Source organism: Trematomus bernacchii, unplaced genomic scaffold, assembly GCF_902827165.1.
Source record: "Trematomus bernacchii unplaced genomic scaffold, fTreBer1.1, whole genome shotgun sequence".
Taxonomy (NCBI): Eukaryota; Metazoa; Chordata; class Actinopteri; order Perciformes; family Nototheniidae; genus Trematomus; species Trematomus bernacchii.
The window spans coordinates 5,317,326-5,336,770 of NW_022987689.1; the positions used below are offsets into that span (position 1 = coordinate 5,317,326).

Sequence of the window (19,445 nt, forward strand, 5' to 3'; positions counted from 1 at the left end):
ATCAATTCAGGGTTGCAGTGCATGTGTCAGAGGACCTTAGTCTTGTTTCATTATTATACCCTACATTGAGCTTTGCATTGTCAGTTTACTTATAGTTATCAGAATGTTGTCTTTTCATGTTTCTTTTGGGGTGTTGAAGGCTCAGTAGACAACTGGTTAAAGGTCACCTTTGCTGTCAGGTGTGTTGAGTGACACACAAGAGTCTGGTGATAATAGCAAGGTTATTAGTCACCTTCATCAAACACCCCCCCCATTCCTCCTACCACCTCTGAACATGTCTCTAATGGTTGATCCTCCTGAAGCTGTGAACCGAGATTGAGCCTTCTCATGAATTTGTATTAGTGTCCATGTGTGCATTTATGCATATACAACCCTTAAGGATGGTCCAAAACAAAATGAGATAATAATGTGTGTCTATAGTTCGTCATGTTCAACAAATGTTTTATTCACGCCACTTACTAACCCCTTATACTCCAAAGGATTATTTGTTGTGGTGTCAGGAGAGCTTCTTGTTAGACATGGTGTGATGGAACAGAGACCACCTTGATGATGGTTGACAGCAGGAAGGACCGGCAGGTGGTCCAATTAGTTGGCCCCATGCTGGGAGGGGGGGAACATCATAAGGAGCGGTGTTTTATACTCCAGTCAGGGAAAGGAACTGTGTCCTAGTACCATGTGAGATGGTTTCTATAGGTCGACATGTTGATTACAGTTAGATAAAGTACAAATACAGATGACCATATTAGATGACTAGTGTAACTATTTAAAAAATATATATATATAACAGAAAAACATGGTGTAAGAGTAAATTGAGCTCTATCCAAATAGAAATACATTTTTGCTGTATAAAGGAAATAGCACACAGCAAAAAAAAAATGGTTTTGTTTTTCAAGGCTTTCTCTCTACCTTGTTATCAATGCTCCTCTTAATTTTGATTGTAATGAAATGTAACACGCCAACTTTGATTATCCCAGGATTCTATGTATCATCTGTTGGGCCCTTGCTAACATTTACAGGCATTGACATGTCAGAGCAGAAAAAGGGGGCACGGGGACATGATGATGTTGAATATTTTAGTGGGAACAACTGCTGCTAGTAAGTGATAAACTTTGTATTATTGTTTGTTGTCCAGGAGACCCAGGAGAAGTTTCCTAAGCTGGGCCAGATGGAGGCCTGGGATGAGTTGGGCAGTGGGGAAACAGAGGAGGGCAGCACCACAGACTGTGACGATGAAGATGGCTGTCAGGCCTCAGGAGACGGTCAAGAACATACTTGTAAGTAATATATGCCCATGACTGCGTGCACAAAAACTCACACAAGCCATTTTGTCCTGTCACGTTCTTTGAATTTGTGTGACAATTGTGGCGTCTGTATTTACAAATAGAAGTAGGCACAACCAGACTTTGGAGCTTAACTTTAACTTTTACTGTGCTCGACCTTCAATCGCCTGATTTAGCCAAGGAGAGATGAAGACATTATAATTCCTCATTTTTCTTTTGCTCTATAAGCTTTAGACTCTTTTCCACAACGCTCTCTTTCATTAATCTTATATATGTATATGGCAAGGGATATTCACTTTAAAACACATTTCACACTCTGTCTTCCTCGCCTATTGTGTCTCCTTGATGCTACAATTTGGTGGGGAGGAGGTTTCCTCAAGATCTGAGAACACAAGCCAGTTTGGTTTAATATCCGCACACACACACACACACACACACACACACACACACACACACAGACACACACACACACACACACAGACACACACACACACACACACACACACACACACACACACACACACACACACACACACACACAGACACACACACACACACACAGACACACAGAACTACAAATACAAACACGCACACACAATGTAGTGAGGAGGTGTTGGGGCTTGTGTTAGCTTTGATTAGAATAATTTGATCTCCTACAGTACCTTCTTGTTAACCATCCCTAATTATCATGTTGTTTCTCGCCTACAAAGTTAAACAAAGGAGTTGTTTTGAAGCTTTTTTTTACTACCATTGAGGAGTAAAGAGGAACATGGAGGGGAACATACTCTCTTATAAAAGTACACTGAGATGCACACAAGCACGTTTTGCACTTACTTGTTAACTTGTCTTACTATGTTACACTCATAGTTGCCTTATGATGGTTACACAATTTAGATACATTATTATAGACACATCATTATAGATGCAAAAATGACACAAACAATCAATTGATGTCTTTTAAATAACTTTAGTCACAGCATAATCACATTTTGCCACATCTTTTGACACTACTGACACTAATGACATTATAATTTGGCCTTTACATGTTCAACACTCAAATGAACATTTTACAAGTTCTAATCCTGTGTTAAAGTAGCAATCCTCATGATTTTAATCCTTGTTGATAAAGAATCAGTAGGGCGCTTCATGTGTTCAGAATTCTCTGCTTTTTTTGTATTAGTGTGTATTGCGGCAATATAGTGACTCAAAAACATGTACCGTAACAAACACAGAAAAATACTTCATATCCCTACAGTGTGTATCCACTATAGCAAAACTTAACACATCATTTTATCGAGGAATGTCACCAGACACACCCAGTTTGTAATACTGAAAATATAAATATTGCAAACTCTTGGGGCATAGGCTCAATCATCATTCTGTTAAATCCTTCAAAGATAGATGATAGGTAACTTAAGTAAAACTCCCGTTCTGAGGCGGTGTGTCACAGTGGGATGTTGGGAGGCATAACGTCTTCTGCAGCTCCCTTCTTCTGTTTCTGTCAATAGCTCTGGATGGTATTGGCTGGTGTGCTGTCAAAACTACTACCGTTTTACCAAAGGATAGCGAGAAGGCTATCCACACCACAATGCAGCTTATATACCAATCAATAGCCATTACATTTCTAGTTAAACACAGCTCTGAACAGGTCCTCTTTGCTTTGCTCCTTGTTGTTGATGTGGATAAAACATGCCAGCCTTTCAGCACTATTCCAACAGCAGGGGATAATCAATCAAAACCACTGTCAGAGATTTACAGGACAAAACCCATTAGTCTCTGCTCAAAGTAGAAATCAATATCCTGGTGAGTCCTGTTGCCTGCACAGATGTTCCTAAGCCTTTAAAATAATATGTGTCATCCAGATACAAAATCTTGGTTCTTGAAAAGATGGGATTTGCTTATTGGTAACTATAACAAATTACAGCAAAGGCCTTGTTTTAGACAACAGGCAGTCGCAACACTTATCCTGTGACGCATGAACAGCTCATATCTGTAATTTTCACCAGCCTGCCTATTGGACTTGGGTGTATTGTTATGCAATTTCCAAAGCTTTGAGGTGGATAGCGACTGTTGTTCTTCAGTTACTGCTGTACTCACACTCGTCAAGCTCTTTGAAATTACAAGCTTGGGGAAAAAAATAATGTTTTACATGTTTATTTACAACAATTTTGAAAGAAGAGCTCACCATCAGGCATTTTTTTGACATTGCGGTTCTTGACATTTTGATGTGTTTTCATGACATCTGCCCTCCCACTGAAGTGATGTTCAAAATGGATGACATTTCAATGCGCATTCAATGACAATTATATTATATCAAAGGGAATAATATAATTCCGTCATCATAATTTTCACTAACAACATTTGATCATGTTCGGTTGATTTTAACCACTTAGAGTATTTATTAAACTGTAGGTTAAATAAAATGTATTATTTTTATTATTATTCTTTAATGACTTTACAAATATTAGACAAACTGTTACATAAATACATCAACTTTAACACGTTTCAAAGGACTAAATTAGTTTTTCTAATGATGAAAATAATTATAGTGTTACAGGAGGCACATTTTAGCTTCCATCTATCTGCAGACTTGTTTACCCCTGTGTAGCTCTGGCAGAGCTCCCGGGGTCCGTGTTAAAAGGGGGCATGACCGCCCGCTATTATGCTGAGAGAGAATTCATTACCAAGCTAATGAACAGCGCTAATCTGCAGAGAACAGACTCACTGTCTCTGTCATCACTCAGATGTGATGGAATTCCTGCAAGTCTCACTAAGGTGATATGCCTATAGCTTCCTTCATACTGAATGCATGTTTCAAGATTCAAGTCTTTTATTGTCATTTGTACATAGCTATAGTGTAGTTATGACAATGAAAATCGTAGGTCACAGGCTCCTCCAACAGTGCAACACAATAAAACAGATATAAAAAGGCAGAGTTGGAGAGGAGCAAAAGACACAGCAGCCATCACCACCGGTGCCATTTTTTTTTTTTTGTGTAAGAATGCAGATGCTTCTACAAGTGGGCAACTATGAAAACACAGCACAATGTTAATATTTGAAACTGTAAGGAAGGCTTAGTAAATTATTGATGGACAAAAAACCTAAAAGACAAGAGTGGGAAGGTATAAATATTTGTACAATTAGCTGTATGCTTCTAAAAGAAAGTGCAGTCTGATTGCATGATGTCATGCCAGTTTGATCTTTATTATGATCCTGCTCCTCTTGCCTGGAGACATAGTGTACTTTGTGTGCCAACTAAACAAGGCCTAGTCATGTACCAACTGCCGCAATCACAGCCATGAACAGGAGAATAAATCAGTGAATCTGTAATGAACCATATCATCTCTCTGCCCTGCAGCTCCTGTATGAGAGCATTTTCTGTGGTACATTTTGTGGCGTGACTATGGCTTATTAACTGTATTAGCCGGGGAACACTTAAGGCTGATCCTTCCAAAGGAGCTATTCATTTGTTGCTAGCTCATTAACGTATTAATCTCTGAAAGAACCACAGTGGCACATTAGACCACTATCTCTCCATTAGGGAGAGGGAGCAGACTCCAAATGTCAAATCAAATCAAATCAAATCAGGTTTTATTTATATAGCACATTTAAAAGTGATTTTTGGTCGAGCCAAAGTGCTGTACATGTAATAAAAACACATTACTACAAATCACAATAAACGACAATAAATTACAACAGATATATCTTAAAAACAAAATAAAAATAAAACACACGGAAAAGTCAGGAGTCGTGCTCCGCTCTAACTAGAAAGCCAGAGAGAAGAAGTGTGTTTTTAGTTTAGATTTAAAAACCCCTGTCTGTGCATCAAAAGGTAGAACAGTACTTCATTTGTCTGTCTGCTTCTGTGAGTTGAGCTGCCTTCTCTCTGGCAGAGTAGTAGTCTTTCTCTTCTGGCCTTTTGTGCAAATCTGGAATAACAGATGGAGCAGAAGCGATGTTATTTTTTAGGATATTGAAAGTGAATAGAGTGAAAGTTTGCATTTCACTTTGATTCAATATTTGCTGGAGTTGAGGCTATAACGTGGGAGATTTAAAAGCATCCCCCACTGCTGAAACTTCTGTATTGTATTCCTGTATGGTAGTACTGCTGTTGAGGTAATCTGCCTGACAAAGGTGTGAGAAGCCAAACAAACAAAATCAGGAGAAAGCAGGTTATCCATCTCAGAGGGGAAGGAGAATTAAATGCATCTATAAACACTTCCTGTGATTGAGGACGGAGGGATGTGCTGTGAAAAAGTGTGAAGCACAGAGCCATGATATTACAATTCTCTTTTGGTAACAATTGCAATCTTTCAGAAACACTAGTGAGATCATCAAATAAGTGATAAACCCCGGCATTGCTCACACACTCTGCACTTCAGTGGCTAAACCTCTCTATTCAAATGAAGCCATTGACAATGATCGTATTGCATTTGCCATCTTAAATTGACAAGATGGAAAGACCTAATAGTGAACCAGTGTGCTTCTGTTATTCTTGAGCAGAAGGAAAACTATAGCAACTGTACTTGTCTCTTCTTGCACACCTCAAGGAAACAGCCAGGTGTGTGTGTGTGTGTGTGTGTGTGTGTGTGTGTGTGTGTGTGTGTGTGTGTGTGTGTGTGTGTGTGTGTGTGTGTGTGTGTGTGTGTGTGTGTGTGTGTGTGTGTGTGTGTGTGTGTGTGTGTGTGTGTGTGTGTGTGTGTGTGTGTGTGTGTGTGTGTGTGTGTGTGTGTGTGTGTGTGTGTGTGTGTGTGTGTGTGTGTGCGCTGCTTAGAGTTTAGGGAAGTAAACTCTAAGCAATATTTCAATCAACACCTGCTAGTTAAGTGTCCTTTAAAAAAAATGTAATGTAAGTTGTTAATAGTGCTTTGTGTACCTACTAGGGGTGCGCACCTACTCACACACACACATTCAAAGACATTGAGAGGTGGGTCGGTCTGGCATGAGAAGGCTCCAATCAGCAGATTTTGAATCTAAACCTGAAGGGCACCGGAGCAAAATCTGGGCTCCCAATCAATCAATGTCCAGTTTACATTTAGCTATCCACAGTTGTATAAAACATTGTATAGATCTTGTTTCTACCATTCCAACATTCAAAACACTGCATACAGGAATATGTATTGATGAACCTGACCTTGATACAACTTTCATATATCTGCCTCATAATGTTTTTGGTTTGTTGGTGTGATCGTACCTGAATGTCAAAAGCACTGAGAGAACTATTCTCCAAAGCCGAAAAGGCCATAAAGGTGTGCGGCAGCTGTTCACCCTGGCAGAGGAAGCACATTCCTGAAATGGACGTCTGCTTGGGCAGGATATGGCCAACCTACACCGGTGTTAGCGGGATTACACTGGACCTGCCCCAAGCCCACTCCAGCCTGCTGTTGCCCTGGACACATTACACCTGCCTTTCATGTTAGAAAACTCCTAAAATGGAGAAAAGAGTGGAGATTAAGGGTGATGTCCTGCAAGTTCAGGTCTGAGAGAGGACATAGGTAAAGGTCAAAGGAAATGGTTTGAGACACTGGAGGGGTAATACCATGTTGCTATACGATGTGTAGCTGCTGAACTAGATGTGACATGGAACTACAGCTAATGTGAGAATAAAATGTTAACAGATTCAGAGAATGCGATTGCGACATACAAACCCATGATCGAATCTACCGTGAGAGACGGGGGTTAGAAGGGTGGGTGGGGGATTTGGTGCTTGTGTACTCTACCAGGTTGGGTAAACCCAATCCCTACCCCTTGATCTTCCCATCCCAGGTCCTGGACTGAGCCGGGGCCCTTTGGGAGTGGCGTGCGTAGAGGCCGCCTGGCCAGCAGATGTATTGGCTGTGTCCCGTTGCGGATATTACCAGAAGGACTGCCATTTCCCCTTTGCCTTTCATCTGGAGCTCAAGGGGCTGATAGAGAGCACCCTAGGGCAGAGTAGGGTTGGAAAAGAAGGAACAAGAGGATCAGAGAAGGCTTTGCTACGCAGGAAGATGGTCTGGTTAACGGATGGATGTGGGAGGAGTCATACTTTCACTCAAATATGCAGAGTCATCTATTTGTTCTATCTGACATTATATATGTATTGAATATGCACCAATAAATTACATTTGTAGGCAACTAAAACAACCTGACAGATTTTGAACAGTCCTTTTTTTATACAGTCTTCCTCATTTCTTTTCAGGGATCTACTTTTTCTTCCTAGCTAGCCTGCCCTGTGGTTTTTATGGCACTTTGAGAGCAAATGAGCTTGAATGGCTCCCTAGGCAAGCGGTCATCAGAGGAGAATGGTTCTCATTAGCCAGCATCATCATTTCCTTTTTAAGTAGTATCAGTGAGGCCTTTTATGATTGAACCTCTCCAGCACACCTTTGGATGTTTGGAAACACCAAAGATCTCTGGTATGGCAACAGGTTATAAAGTAAAGGAAGTGGTAGGAGTTACTACCTCGGAAGTTAGTAAAAATGATACATAGACTTCAGAATTTTGTATGGTTGCTATGAAGTTTACCAGCCCAGGAACAAGGAATGTTAGTGACTCAGGGCTCTGATACGGTAGCCACATAAAAGTCTTAACTACAGTACCACAGAAGGAGCTGTTATTCACCAATATAACAAGAAATCTTTACACGATTTGCAGGTTTCCAAGCAGTAAATGGCATTTTAAAGATGGTGTCCAGACTCATAAAGTGTTTTTTATTGAAAGCTGCAAATTCAATGGATATTACTTGAATTTTATTGTGTGCAGAATACCTTTGCATACCACCCTTTCACCCCGGCCCCCAGTCAGGCTACTGGAGGACCAAACCTTTAGGCTGCCAAATGGTCAAGATTGAATCAGAACTCAGTGAATTTGTGAAAATGTTTTTTCCCTGGATATACACACTAAAAGCCACAGATAAGGTGACTTAGTGATGGAACTTGTTTATTTGGGCTGCTTTATTAATGTCCATACCTGGACTTCTCTGCTTGGGGTTGGGATGGTGATTGGAGGGGGGGGGGGGGGGGGCATGTTGTGTGAATGTTCCCCCTGTCTTGCCTGGAGCCTACTCCTGGCTGCTAGCACAGAAACTGACATTCCTGCTGTAACACAAAACTGAGCAAATAAAGGCAGACATTCCACTGATATTGAAAAATACAGTAGAAGGATAAGCAGGGATGAGTCTGATCCTCTTTGTCTCAGATCAGCCTGGTATGCAGGGGGAAATACAGACTAGGCGAGGGAAGAAGGAATGAAAGCAAGAAAACGACTCTGGGTTGGATTTTCCCACTGAGGCAGCTCCTTCTATCTTAAACTCAAACTTTTGTTTTAAAGAACAACCACGATCAGAGTATCTGTTTCAGATAGCAGAAGAGCATTAGCATTGCATGAGTGGTCAGATAATGGAGGTTGGTAGCAATGAGCCAATTTTTGTATTGACTATCTGTAGTGCTGGTCTATGTGCGGCTTATATGTGCTTGCATCAAAGGGCTGCACATGCAAGACAAGTCACTTCATTAAAAGCGTGTGCTATTGACCAGCAGTGAGAGCGACAAAGCCCTTCTCCCTTGTCCATAATTGATGTGGCAATTAAAGCTGAACCTGGAACAGCCTGTCGGGCCCCAGGGTTGGGAGGGGGCTGACCTCTCACTGCTTCAGCTGATTACAGATCAGACAAGAAGGCCCACTGACAGTGTAGTTAGTGCACAGTTCAGAGTAATTTGATTCTTAAACTGCAGTCAGTTATGCAACCAAGAGTTTACATCAAAGTATTCGACTCGCCCCCACAAAATCAAACATTTATATCATCACAACTTCTTTTTTCTACCCCACACACATTTCTGACTTTGAAGATAAAAGGCAAGTATCACTTGGATATCACTTTAAATCATTGGAGGCTAGTCACGTGCCGCAACACAAGACCGCATCCTGTTCTCTACATTTTACTTTTCTGCCAACAAAGTGCCAGTATCACAGTATACCAGCGTATAAAGGTGAAGGGTATCATACATGTATTGTATTTAATTGAATATACAATAGTTATGCTAATATGTAAACTGACAAGCTCTACTGTAGCTGTATAACCTATTATAGTTGCATCCTTTTTTATCACGTTTATAATTGTGTTTATTGTTGTGTTTTCTTCCCTTTTAAGGGTCATTGTATCTGGTAATACTAATATTTGTCTTGTCTCTGAGACGCTTATAATATTATAGAGATCTCATACCATTACAACCCTATAGTGGATACAGCACTACTCCTTGGTGACAATGAGCATGTTAAAAACACAGCTTTCTGTTCTTAAGGCCCTTTGAGCCCTAAGTGTCACTTGAACATCAACATCTTCTCAAGGGTTGACTGTCATTGGATGCTCAGTACTCAAGGAAAAGCAACACACACAATTATAGAGAGAAACAATGTGAGAAATTGTCAGCATGCGACTTGAGACATCTGTACTGCTTGGATTATTTCAATAGGCAGCAGGGAGGGATCCATGTGTGAAATGTTATGTCGGGAGACACACACGATGACAGCGTCTCTTGACTGCACTTCCTCTTGACTATAATGGATGGCGATGAGGTGTGAGCATGCATGTGTGCGAGAGCAAAAGAATATGAATGTGAGTTTATCTCTGCATCCTTCACGCTTGTCTGTCTACAAGGACAACCGGACACCTGCCAATGCAATGAGGCATCTGCCATTGAGTGCATGCAGGTGTTGGTGTGAGTGTGAGTGATATCATCCAAAATCAGTGTTCTAGGGGAGAATATGCTGTGACTTTTATCTGTGTGTGGGGTTGTACTGAGCCTTCAGCTTCTCTCTTGCATAAAGGGAACTTTCTCCTCAGGATGCCCCTCCATCTTGAGAATGTGTCACATTGACTGGTGGAGGTCACTGTCCTCCCAGGGCCTCTTTTGCCTATTTGTTTCTGTGTGTATGTGTTTGTGTATAGGGGAGTAAATCTTAATCTTGCCAAGGAGCTTAATAGTCTAGTGTAGCCAAGAAATCGCGCTGGGCAGATTCCATTGCACTGATCCCCGCTCTGGAGTTGCCATGCTGCCGTGCCCGTTGCTAGGTTAGCTGGAGTAAGACGTGTTCCCCACTGGTGCCCCTGTATTTTTGCCCCTTTAGCCCCTTGAGTGGCCTTCAAGCCCTATACACTGTAGGTTGCCTGTGAACCAGAGGGACGGTTCCCAGAGAAGTGAGTGTGTGTGTGTGTTACTTAGAATACGGAGTTGGTAGATTAGTTTGACGGGGCAAGGAGCCCCTGCCTGACATGGCACCACATAGTGGGTGAGACAAAAACAGCGCAAAGATGGATGGCTAGTAATGAACTGTGTGAATACATCCTCCCCTTCTCTCCACCCTCTAACCTTATCCGTCTTTGTGAGAAAGTGTGTGTGAAAAGAGATAAGGAAACATGTAAGTGCTTGGGAAGGTGAGTGTGTGTGTGTGTGTGTAAGACGGTAAAAAAAAACAACTTTAAAAACATAGTGATCCACAGAGTTTTAGCATTCTCCAGCTGAACCTAACAACGTCAAGACACCCGTGATCCATGGCCACCAGGAGCAGCATCACTCTTTTATCGGTGTCTAAGGGTCTAATCGGAGGCAGACTAATAGCTTTGTGTAATAGTAATGCTTGCTTTACCCAAGAGAGAAAAGAGAATACCTCTTAGTGTGTGGAAATCTTCATGCATTCAAGTATATTGTTATGTGAAAATTATGCTAAAGTTACAATCAAGTAATATGATGACGTCATTTTGTTGAACCCCAAATGAGGGCCAGCACAGAGCTATCTCCCAAGTGTATGAAATAACTCGGGTAATATCTACAATCATTAAACTATATTGAAATGTGTGCCTATGATACAATGGGGTTGTGGAACACTGTACTGTATCTGTTTCAATTTGTTCTCATCACTTACTGTAGGTAACAGAGAGCCTTTAACTATCAAGGGATAGATGGCAGGTTGCAAATATCTAGCAAAGGTTACACATCAGGTTGGATCAGAGGAGAATAGCCTGTCCTTGCAAATGACAGAGACTAATGGTACAAATCATTTTACTGATTTTACTGCAGTTAAGAAACGATGAGCTGGCGCCCACGCTTCAACGACATATAGACAATTGCATAAAGACCTTTTTTTTTTTTCAGCAAATATGGATTGATTTGACGACTTAACAGTGTCGTTATTCAGCTGCTTGGCCTAGCTGTCACAGGAGAGGAAACGATGCTCATTCTCAAGTCTTAAATGTATGCTGGACACACACAGATTATAAAGATGGGTGACATGCCAATCGCATATTGTCTCACTTCTAAATGTAGACACAATGTCTGTCATTATGTGTGCATAGTCCATGAAGATGCGTAAATATTTGAGCCTCCGCGCATGCTTACATTTCTGTCTGCCTGTGTGAGTGTTAAAAAAAAAAACATGTGTCAAAGGTTTTCCCACTTAATGAAACATTGCTGTGAGGCAGGTCCAGTGGCCTTGTCAAAACGCAAGCCCATGAGCAGCTTTACCACCCCCCCCTGTGTCTGTCTCACATCAAGCGATGAAGACCCTGAAGGTCAAGGAAGGGAGAGAGGATGGTGGTGAGAATGAGAGTGAGGACGAACAAGTTACTGACCTCCACCACGCTCCCTCACTGTGCCATAAATCAAACATCCGCCTTCTGACCGTCTCCATAACTGTTCAAAGCAGACTGGGTGGTGAAAACTGACACGGGGGCTAAAAGCAAATGATAAGCAACTCTTCTATTTGCATATGTAGGCGGTTCAGTTACTCTAGACAACGGTAGGTGAGAGTGTAATTAGACTGAGATGTAACAACACGAGCAAGGGCAGATTCAGAGAAATAGAAAGAAAACGAACACAGTTGAATTGAAGAGAACGCACATTTAGGTCTGTCATGGTTATAAGTCAGTGTTGAGCCTTGAAAGAACGTCCTTGTTATCTTGATAGAATATAGTGTGACAACTTGCTAAGCCCCAGTATACAGTAGTGCCATTCCTCACTGGATTACAGCTCGGCAGCTTGTGTTCAGTCCCAGGAAACACAAACACAGCCATGCACAACACACATGGACCTAAAGCAACTCATTGGATGTGTCCCTCAATAAACTCATTGCCCTGTTACCTGCTGCCATCCCAAATGGAGTGTATTCGTATGGTTATATGCGTTCGGTCCGTGTCTGTATTCCCGTCTACAGTAGGTATGACGTGCTGAGGATAAGGGAGATGAAATCGTATCAGTTGAAGACAGAGGAATGATTGTTTGAGAACAGTTTGCATAGGTTTCAGGGGTGCATCTGTGTGGCAGCAGTGGCTTTGTGCTTGCTAACCCATTGAAACACAAAATAGTTAAGAGCAGGAACGAGAGAAGGACGGAGACGAAGAGAGAGGGAGGAGTAGCAGCAATACACTGACATGTTTGCCCAAAGAACCATCATGCAAATGTCTGTCCCTCAATTTTTCCAAAGAATTATGGCCAAGGGGTTTGTTATTCCTCCCACTCACCTTCCAACCCTTATTCCTCCCTTCCTCTCTCCCTCCCCTCCCTTTCCATCCCTCCTTCCTCTTGGCTAAAGCCTGAGGTCCACCTCTTCTTCAGTGCCGTGGCCAGGCTTGTTAGAAGCAGCTGTTGTTGCTCCTTGGCCAGAGGGAAATGGAGGCTCTTCCAAACACACAATCTACCCATCTGGAGGAGCATTAGTGACAGAGGACTCTATGAATCATTTCTCACACACTTAGCCAATGAAAAGGTCAGCAAGCTGGCAGAAGACAGAACACCCCTCTTTAACAAGCTATAGGTTGGGATTCAGCTGTGTTCCCCACTTGCACTGCATGTGTATGAAGGTACCACAGTCATTATATATCAGTGTTGGATGTTCAGATGTGTGACATGATCCCCCATCCTCTTCCTCGCCATGACCATGACTCTAATGAGAAATGAAAGCTAGCACAACCCACACTTTATTCTATTATAGGATCCACACACACATATTTACACACTTCTTCCCCTTAGCACTCCAATTCTGTTGGTTTCCATCACCATGTTTTCCTCTGCCACTGTTTGTTGTCTATTATAAAGCTTTTTACCAATCAAATCACATTTGTCTTGTACTGCTGGGGAAAATATGTCATTGACTGTTGTTATATTGGAAGAAGCATCTCTACGTGCCATCGCATAGCCTTGATGTCGCCCGGGATGATTTATACCATCTGTCTTGATACGAGTGACGATGGATCATCATACTCATACTGAAAAGCCAAACTGACTGTTTCCCTCTTCTAACCCTCTCCGTCATCTCTCCCTCCTTCCCACCCTCTGTTTGTCGCTCTTTCTTGTTCTCCCTTTTCTTTCCTCCACCATATTTGGGGGATTTACACATGAGCCAGCTTATGAAGCCCAGCTTATCTGCTAACATTGTCTCATTATGACAACAACATCACATTCCTTTATCCTCCTGCCCTCATGGCTTTTCATTTCATTGTACTTTTAGTTTTTGCTTGCTTTTAGGAACATAACTAACATACAATACTGCTTTTACCAAGTTTGTACTGCTTCTGCTCTTCCGTTGTATAACTGTATTTGTAAATATTATCATGACATTTCCACACTATTGCAGTATAGTTGTTTTTGCTAGACAATCTTTCTCAAATAAAAAAGCCAGGCATATGTGAAGTCATGAATATTTATTGTATATATACACTATACACATTATTAGGACCTAATAGCTGGGGAAGAAACTTAAATCAGTTCAAACTTCAATTGAAACAGACTGGAAATCTTTGCTTTTCTCAGATGTGTGTTAGCTCTATGTGGGCGGGGCTTTTTTTATTACTTTCCATGATAAAGTTTAAAGGTTTCCTCACATTTTGAGATCCTTTTTAAAAAAAAACAATGTTGAAAAATGTGGGAAAATTGTTTAAAAGCAATGTATTAGATACATATGACACATTGCGTTACTGCAACATAAAATGTCAGTATATAAAACATTAATTATGTCTTATATTCTACTGCGCCTGTAAATGGCAGAGCTGTGTCTTGAAGCACTTAAACTGTCTATTTCACAACAGATGTTGATCTGTTTTTTAGAATCAAACCACTCACGATTTTGCAACAATGTCCTCTTTAAATAGTGTCTAATTCTATTTATAAGAGATATTCTCATTCTGAGTGTAAACAATATGTCAAACTGATTCACCGGTGTTACTGAAGCATTGATCCATCCATCCATCACATTTTGGACACCTCTTTGGGTCCAAGAAGTATTCCTCATCCATGTCCTGAATGTCGTTGTGAGGGTTTGTTGAGTCTTGTGTGAGCTTTGTTTGATTTATGAACACAAAGGCATTTTAATACAAACAAGACGTGAGGTAAATTACAATATCTAATTTCTTCTCTTTTATGCCCCTCGCAGCTGGTGGCCTTCTAGGCAATCACCTGGTTTGGCTTTACCTTAAAACAGACCATGTTAGATGATTAGTTTTATTGCATAGTTCAAATATCACAAGGCTTTCCAACACCATGCATTCCAAAGTGCCAGTGCTTTTTTCTATGCCGTTATTCTTTGTTTTGGCATGGACCTGCTCCATTAATTAGCCTGTTGGTTAGCCTGCAGTGGAGTTAGTGCTGCATTGGCCCTTCCAAATGCTGTTTACTGAAATGTCCCCGATGAGATGCAGCCCATTTCCATTAAGACAATAACAGCAATCTGATTTAGAATACATGATGTCTTTGTCTATTGTCTACTGGAACAACAAAAACCATTGGCACGGAAAACACTCCCCTCGCTCTCCAGAGCCCTGCCTATCCCTTCTCACAAATACATACACATGCATGCTTACAGACCCATAGGGCACAGTAGGGATAGGTTGATGTGCTACAAAAGAATGCATTCTTAGATGCCAAGTGTGAAAGGAAAACATCTTATTCGATGTTAGCCTTGAAAGAGAAATACGCTTTGTATTTTCTATGTCTGTAAAGATTTAGTTAGGTATTCAAAGGTATTGTGTGGGTGCCACATTTTTCCCATTTTATATAGATGAAATATCTGATAACCTATCACACACCTGACTGTCAATGTAGTGTACCCACACAGGAAGCTCAAACAGTATTTAATTAGACAACTGCATTTTTGACAGATCAGTTTTACACACTGCTGGGAATCATTGCAAACTTGGCCTATTTTTCTGACAGTGACAGCATAAAGACACATTTTGAGACTTTGGTATGGCTGAGGTATTCTTCTTTTCTTCGGCCATGGCTCTATTTGTTTCTTTCAGAATCTATGGGTATGAGCCTTCCCTGATTTCACCCCATCCTTCTTTGAGAGCTCACACAAAGCTTGCAGAGCCCCTAGCACAGCACGTGCACACAGAAAATTGACGGCACTTGTAAGGTCTTATTGATGCAGGGTAACTTCATTGGTAACTGGAAGTGTGGGGTGCACTTTGCTGCGCTGAACGTGGTAATCTGTCTAATGATGAACATATCTGGGCTGGGTTTGGAATGCGTAAAGTAGAGCGGGAAGAAGGATGATTAACAAGCAGAGAGAATAATTTCCTTTTGATTTTAGAGGCATCAACAATCTGTCGCAAACACAAACGGAAGAAAGTAGGTGGTTTAGAGGCAGGGCGATGATGAAGTTTGTCAATGGAAAAGAAGCCGTTGGATTGATTCATGAGAAGAGTCCTCTTGAAGAAAAGCTGGTATTTCACCAATGTAGACAGAAAAAGTGGTTTGTGTAACTTTATGTGTGTCTTGGGGACTGGAATTGTTATCGTTTCTTAATATCTGCTTTACCCTCATCACCTTAATTTATCTCTGATTGGCCGTAATGACGCAGTTAAGGTTGTTCATCGTCTGCTGCTGGATATTAGACACATGGTCAACCCTCCATCATGATATGTGTGTGGAGATGACAGTTCTTAATTGTCTGTCACATGGGGCAGAAAAAACAGTATACAGTGGCACCGTTTTGTCACTGAGACAGAAGGATTTAAAAATGTGTTGGTAGCTGAATAGTAACACAGTGGCTGTAAAAGATCTTTTGAAATATTTAAAGCACTCTTCAAATAATTTATTGGCGCTTTCAACTGAAACACCCACAGCTGTGCTTCTTCTGATGTACATATGAACTCACTTCAACTGTAACAGACATAATCATTCATCATTTTTATGTGATTGTTTTTTGAAGTCCCTTGGAATGAGACGAAGGGATTAGTGATTGGATGATGAAAAGCCCCTCATATACAATTCTACAAGCCTAAAGGACTCTGAACATTAAAGCAGATTAGCATGATTACAGTGATGAGCTAAACCATTTATCTCTGTTTGCTTTCTCTCTCACCTTTTCTCTCTGTTTCTGTCTCTTACAGCACATACAGCCTCAAGTGGAGGGAAGCCCTTGGGGAGACAGCCTGGAGGTGAAAGCCCACGCGAGAACCCTTCCAAGCCCCCCTCGGTGAAGGTGATAGGGGGCTCAGCGACTTCCAGCTGGGCACGGCTGTGGAGCCTCGCACTGCTCTTTGCTGCACTTTGCCTGCAATGGACCCTGTTCTGATTCCAGCATCTTCTGTGAATCCCCCACCGACCCCTGCCTCCTCTAGGATCAACATACATGCACAGAGACACTCATATCATATACATATCACGCATAGTATCCTTTCTCCTGCCATTGATGGGTGGTTATAACGGGAAATCGGCAAAGAAGACAAGTTGTGGAAGAGAAGAGGACACGTGCAGGAACTTGTTGTCCTTCAGCAACACTGATGTTGGTGAAGCTTTATCTCATGCACGCTCATCTTCTAAGATTAGTCCGGCTGCTTCTAGGCTGTTTTGGGGGCTGGACGTTTATGTTTACAGACATCAATACAGCCCCATCACTCACATATCACACCTTTTGTCGTCAGAATGGGTCAGCATCATTCTGATTTTACTTAAAAAATGCTTACACATATAGACTCACATTCACGTTTCACATATACAAATATAGCCGGCTTATTTTCCTGCTGTTGGTTTTTGCTTATCCTTCGGAGCTAAAAACACCATCACGGCCACTGCACCATCTGCCAGCCAGGCAGAAGAATTCATTTGAAAACTCGACTCATTTTCTTTTGGAGGATTAAGGAATGCATGATAGATTGATAGATCAATCCCAGGTGCCTGGCCCAGAACAGCAGATTTGTTATACTCTAATGACTGTGTACCTGGGCGGGGATTAGAATGTAATGAGTTCACAGGTAGAGCACGGGCACACTTGCACGGCTGAACACATTGTGCAGACAAACTAGGTTTGTATAGTATGTAACTGTATATAGGTGGAAAGATTTGAAAATTGTATGAGGTACTGATTCAACAAAAAGCTCTTAACTGATCGAGCTAATTGGGTTTTTTCCCTTAGCTATGAATGGACTGTGCTTGTCTGCTTCATATTACGTATAAAATAATGCAAATAAACCTAAAGAAATATCATTTCTGTAAGAAATAAAGCAGGAATGCACATCATTTTCGAACTCAAGCCAACTACAGAAATTGACACATTTTGGATGTTTGAACAAAGCTTGTACATTGTTGATTTTACTAACGTTTATTGTGCATCCAGTTTTGTGTGTTTGCTTGTTGAATTGCACATTAATGCATGAATGACCTATCAAGTTATCAAAATTGTTACGGTAGGATCAGGGCCTTATTTGGGGAAGCATCGAAAAATCATATATCGCTTTTTTTTCCAGTATATCTCACTGATGGTGCGAAGTCAGGTTTCATCTTCCTCTCTCAAAGGTCGATTTGTCACATGCAGATTTAAATACAATTTAACACACACAAAAAGAGAAATGTGGGTGTATCTGTTGCCCAGTATAATCACTAAACAGAAGCAATAGTGCACAATGGCTAACACTATACTATGGTATATATATCCATTGTGTCCCTTTTCATGGATTTATCTTACACTTTGCCAAATAAGCTCCATTGTCTCGTCACTCACTCTTAAGCAGACCATTCCTTGGAATTCCAACAGAATAAAAGCAAATCTTATTTTGTTTTTTAAATGATTCCTCATGGGGATGGAGCAAAAGGGAAGTTCAACAAAAGACTCTGTGACTGCTATAATGGCTTCCTCCGTGTATCTGTTTTCGCTCTGTGTAGATGAGGATGCTTAATGTAATGTACACTTAAGTACCTGAATGAATAGTGTGAATGAGTTTGAATGTACGGTCAATGCTATGCAGATACAGTATTATACCTGATAACCCCTAAAAGCTATATGGATACAGTATCTAAGGTAAACAGGTCTACACACTTACAAGGGTCTATGTGCAGTGAAATACCTCCCCTATTAACTTGCCTGTTTTGTAAACAGCTCTCCCTCTCCCTACTGAAAAGTAACTCACCATTGACTCTGCCTAAAAGTAGAAGACCCGCTTAACTACTCACATATACATGCAATATATATTACTTTGCAGCTATGTAAGGTTTTAGCAATTTAAATGTGTCACATCTTATGTTCTGTAACCACATTTGTTTAGATCATACTGTATGAGTTTGTTAATGACTGTCGTTCAATGCACCCACAGTTCACCTACAGCCCTTTACCCTCGCATGTGTATAAATGTATATATTTTAAGTCACTTGCCATTTGTTTTGTGTCTCATTGTGTTTCTTTTGTATCGGTATGATACAGTGTACCTGAGCTCTATTACAAGTGCTCTGCTTGTCTGCCTGTGTTGGTACCTGCTCTTTAAAGAGTATCAGTCACTTTAGGCCTTGATAAGCTCCCTAAATCAGAGTTCTAATAAATTGAAAATATGTTCATTAATGTGGACCTACACACATGGTACTTGTTCCTGATTATTCCTCTTAGGACTGTGTGGGCTTGAACAGACTGTGTTGCAGTAGGTGTGCAGGCTCTAAAATATGTTATGCTCACAGCACTCACAATGCCTCTGCCCTCAAAAGTGAATATTAAACAGTGAGGTTTCCACATTATGCACAGCCACACACAGTGATACTTTCTGAACCTATTAAAGGAAACATTTGACGGTGTATAGTACACTATATTCAATAATTGCCTGGCTAAAGCGTAACAAATGGTGTCTTGTTTGAGACACAAGACTCCAGAAAGTAGAGAGCTTAAGATGAAAGTGTATTTTTAGACTGTTCTCTTTGCATCTAGTCGTTA

General features: G+C 41.0%; 1 protein-coding gene across 1 annotated transcript in view; it reads left to right on the forward strand.

Moving 5' to 3' along the window:
• gpc5c (glypican 5c) overlaps positions 1-18,898 on the forward strand; it is a 95,185-nt gene extending 76,287 nt beyond the window's left edge. The window contains exons 8-9 of the mRNA XM_034137309.1: positions 1,133-1,274; positions 16,642-18,898. Of these exons, the coding sequence (XP_033993200.1) occupies positions 1,133-1,274; positions 16,642-16,826 (327 nt within the window). The 3' untranslated portion in view covers positions 16,827-18,898. The remainder of the gene's footprint in view (positions 1-1,132; positions 1,275-16,641) is intronic.
• Positions 18,899-19,445: the final 547 nt, after the last annotated feature.